General features: G+C 39.0%; 1 protein-coding gene across 1 annotated transcript in view; it reads right to left on the bottom strand.

The window, feature by feature from the left end:
• Positions 1-4,729, bottom strand: part of LOC107689562 (receptor-type tyrosine-protein phosphatase U-like) — a 286,005-nt gene that overhangs the window by 140,485 nt on the left and 140,791 nt on the right. Inside the window, exons 4-5 of the mRNA XM_016487583.1 lie at positions 3,528-3,609; positions 2,859-2,994 (exon numbers count right to left, since the gene is read on the bottom strand). Coding sequence (XP_016343069.1) covers positions 2,859-2,994; positions 3,528-3,609 — 218 coding nt within the window. The remainder of the gene's footprint in view (positions 1-2,858; positions 2,995-3,527; positions 3,610-4,729) is intronic.

Genomic DNA, 4,729 nt, shown 5'->3' with positions numbered 1-4,729 from the left:
ATTGCGGCGGTTCAGAATTCAAATATCCGGGGACTGTCGCTAAAAGTTAATGCTCTGTCGTGTTGGAAATATGCCCTAAACCAAACCCAACCCTAAATCTACCCGATAGTGTTAACAACTGCAGAACTGATATAAAAATGCATTTGTTGATGCAACCGTGCCATTTGAACTTCCTTATATGCAGATTTGAACTGTTTTGTTGAACCGTAGTTACACGGGATTCGAACCGGAGCTCCTCACCTCTCAAGTACGTCTCCGTACTCCATGAGCTACCGAACAAACCTACTGTGTATGAAAACCCATAGATATGAAACTGGATATGTGTGATGCTAACATTCAAAAGCATCAGTTTTCAAATCTCCCAGCATATTAAAATTGTTTTGAAGTAATTGTGTGAAAATTACGCTTTATTATTCAAAACTCTATAAATTTGTGTGAAAAGGAATAAAAGGTGTCAGAGTTTTACTGCCTCTAGTGTTAATTTATTTTGGAAAATGCAGTGATATGTACTTATTGGTACGTATTCCACGTCTCGCAAAAAAGTGCCCCCAGGTACGTTTTTGCCATCAGACCAGATAGAGTTTTTGCCATGCTTAGAGTTGGTCTCCATCAGCAATGTGCAAATTTGCCAAACTGAGCATAATCTTACTGTACTAAACACCCCAGCAGTACAGGTTTAAGAGAAATGTATGCCGGAATACAGAATACTGCAATAGTAGATATAACTGGTTGTTTTTAAATATTAATGTAACTTAAAAAAAAAATGCTGATGGAATAGCATAGTCACCTGTTATCAGTAAATTGGTATTTTTCCCATCCACAACTGTTACTAGATACACCTCTGATTGACTGATTTGACTTCACTCTGGTTTGGCGTCATTTCAATAATGCATCACCAAATCAAAGTCAGACGCATACCGAGACAGACAGATCTTCAAAGCGTTTATCTGATGGAGTCTACATATTAAAAGGAGGAAAGATTTGTATGTGTCAACAAGCAAATAGCTGGCAAAAAAACTGCAGTTTAAAAGTCTGGGGTCGTGAGATTTTTGAAAGAAGTCTCTCATGCTCACCAAGGCTGCATTCATTTGTTCAAATATATAGTAAAAACAGTAATATTATGAAATATTATTACAATTCAAAACAACTGTGTTCTATTTAAATATATATTTAATGTAATTTATACCAGTGATGCAAAGCTGAATTTTCAGCAGCCATTAGTTCAGAGTCAAATGATCCTTCAGAAATCACTCTAATATGCTGATTTGCTGCTCAAGAAACATTTATGATTATTATCACGATTAAAACTGCTGTGCTGCTTAAAATTTATTTTTTGACACATTTTCTTTGATGAATAGTAATTTTACAGAACAGAATTTATTTGAATGATACTTTTTAAATAAATAAACAGACAATGTCACTTTTGATCAATTTAATGAATAATGAATAAAAAAAATAAAAAAAACCTTATTGACCCCAAGATAGTGTTAGCTGCAGTGACTGTGAGTGGAGCTGTCCATGGTGCTGATCATCTACACCAGTGATCTTCACTATTTTTTTCACGAGAGCCGCACTTATAGGACAAAGTTAATAGGAGAGCCACTTTTACTGCAAAGTATGAAAAGTTACATCCAGTCATAAATAGCATGTCTCCTTCTCTATCTGTCATCCCTGAACATACAATATGCAATGCAATACAAAGGGGATTATTTTTAAAAGTTACTTAAAGTTATTTTTGAAAGTTATTTATTTAAAGCTATTTGCTTCTACATTAGCCCATCATGTATCAAACCATAAGAGCACATTCGGTGTTAAGAGCTGGAAAGATTGCCCTACAGATACCAGTCAATATTGCGATTTGATTTAAGTGTAATGACCTACTTTTGATTTATTCACCCAAGCTTTGACAGATTCCGTGACATTCCACGTTATACAGTAAATTCTGTTTTTATGACTGGATTCCACAATTCCGTCTGCGTTTTCCCCATCGCAGAAATCACAGGGCCATAATTAAAATGTGTTCTATTGTCTTTTGTCGCGTCGCACCACAACGCTCGCGTCCAGTCTAGACACGGTGTGAGTTTTTTTAATGGCTCAGTTTTAGCCCTGCTTGTTTTTAATGTTTTTATTAAATATCTTTATTGATCATATCATCATTATTTACTGCCATCTGCCATGCGAGCCACACATTAAAGCTTGGCGAGCCGCGCAATGAGTAACACTGATCTACACTATGCAAGTCTGGTCAGACGTCAATGGTTTTAGTGCAATTACAGATTTCAGGAAAGTTTTTCAAATGGGTAGGAGAAAAATTGTACAACAAGAAAATCAATTTTAAAGGTACTTGTGCATTCCAGAGCCTCTGGCTATATATATTTTTTTTTTTTTGAGCATAGAGCTTTAAACTGTCCAGGTGTCAAACAGAAGTTGATTTATCCTGGCAAAAACCAGAATGCGTAAGCAAATTCCATATCAAAAGATGACTAGTAGGATTGTTATTCGTCAAAATGTTGTAAAGCAAGAGAGCTTGTTCAAATTATTAAGCCTCAGTAACAGTAATAGTGGGGTCTTAACACAAATGAGTGCTAATCTTAAAGCAAGTTTTGTTAAATTTTCATCACAATGTATCCCTCTTTTCTCATAAGAGTGTATCCACAGTGAAGCAGAACAAATTAACTCCTACATAAGAAAGCTCAATACTAGGCTCGCAAACATGGGCAAACGTCTCCGTGTGTCCATTAGGTGTGTTTCTGGAGCATTTGCCATTACGTTCTTGCTGTGCAGTGTAAAATTGAAATGTGAACACAAACCTACAATCGGCTCCATCAAATTAAAGCAAGCCACAAACTGAGTCTCACAATCCAACAGTATGTTCCCCATCCGCACACTCTCCATTTTCCAGCATTCCTGTCAGCATGACCGCACTGCATTTCCCAGAAGTCAGCAGGTAGCGAGACCCACGGCGGGCCACGACTCCGAGCGCCCCAATCCAAACTACTGGAGCAGAATTATGTGTCGTCCACTAACACACACTTCCAGCAGCGCTAATGGAGTATAGGTCAGCAGGTGTGTGAGAACACAGGAAGCGTGAGAATGGAGAAAAATAACAGCGCAGAGACGGACACAGGAGATTCGCTCTCATTCACGCCTGAGTGAAGCAACAGATTAAGTAGCAGCACACAGGGCACAAAAGCCAAAGAAAGAAGCACCTTTTTCTTTCTTCTTCCCCCAGAAAATAAATACATCTGAGACGGCGAACGCTGGGACCGAGAGATGGAGTGATATCTGCACAAAAGGTCAGCCACAGGAAGTGGACGTGGAGAAAGAACAAGTCAAATGGAAGACAAAGTGTCAGTGGATAATTGTCATCCATGATGGCTGTTCAGATCAAAAGTAAGTACCCCACGACTCTGACAGGAGAAAATGGCCACCTTTGTTCCTCGTTCCAACCTGGTCATACGCCTCCCTCTAGACTGGAAAAGGTCAGTGAATGTGTGTTTCTGTGTGTGTAAAGCAACTGAACTTACAGCAGGGGTAGTTTAACAGCACTATATCGTCCAGGCCGATGTAACCCTTCCGCTCCGTTGAGACTGTGGCTTCAAAAACGATCTGCAAGGAAAGAGATGAAGATGTGAGACAGAAAAAAGAACAACAGACAGCCAGGGGAGAAAACACAGACACACAATATTTTTACAGTTTGCAGTGTTATAGAAATTGTACCTAAAAAAAATTGTAATGTGAACGAGGCGTGATGTGAATGTATTTATAATCGGTTCCGCTTAGCCCGCTCCAAGCAAGGCTTGAACCAGTGACAGCCGGCATGGGAAGTCGGCATGCTAACAAGGGCACAGTCTCTAACATGCCCCTTGAAGGCAGGGAGCTTGCTAGCTGGCCTCCATTACACTCAGCCCCATAAACCTCACTCTGATCCGGGTCACGGCACCAACATAACTGCATATACTTGCACCACTCCAAGGGATTCGAACCTGATGTTCTGTTAAGGTGCGTCACATTTACCGTTGCAAGGCAAAATTTCATGAGCAAAATCCAATAATTTCAATAGGAATAAACATGATCTAGAGTTTCACAAGAGGGTGAAAAAGGTCCCCATGCAGATTTCTCACATGTTCAAGTGTCCAAAAGAAAGATGCTTGGTTTGAAAGTTACTTCTATGTTTCATATAATATAATACTGAAAATTGTCAATGGACCTCTTTTGCCCACAAAATTTTGCCAAATTTCGCTAAAGTGATTACATAAAATTATTATTATATGTGAATAACAAAAAAAAAATTAAAATAAATAAATACATTTTGTTGCAGTATGGTAACATTTTAGTCACAGATATTTATTTATTTGTTTGTTTGTGCATGTATGTGTCACGAATGCGGTCTATGAACTTCCATTCACTCACCACCAGAGGTCACCCGCTCACTACATGGACTCTCACACTACACAGACTGTTACACTATGCCCTGGACTACATTTCCCATCATCCATTGCACTGATTGCACACAGCTGTAACCAATCACACGCGCACCTGAAAGCCATTACACACACTATATAACACCTACCCAGATCCTGCTCTAGTCGCCGAGTATTTTTCTGCATTTATCACTCTCCTAGTGTTATCTGCTTTACCAAGCCATTCCGTGTTTCCTGAGTTAGTCTTGTTCATAGTCTGTTTACCTGTGTTTTGATCTTAGCCTGTTTTCTCCTCTTGTCTGATC

This window comes from Sinocyclocheilus anshuiensis, unplaced genomic scaffold (assembly GCF_001515605.1).
Source record: "Sinocyclocheilus anshuiensis isolate Anshui unplaced genomic scaffold, SAMN03320099.WGS_v1.1 scaffold369, whole genome shotgun sequence".
NCBI classification, from domain to species: Eukaryota; Metazoa; Chordata; class Actinopteri; order Cypriniformes; family Cyprinidae; genus Sinocyclocheilus; species Sinocyclocheilus anshuiensis.
This window is presented reverse-complemented; position numbering and strand designations above follow the sequence as displayed.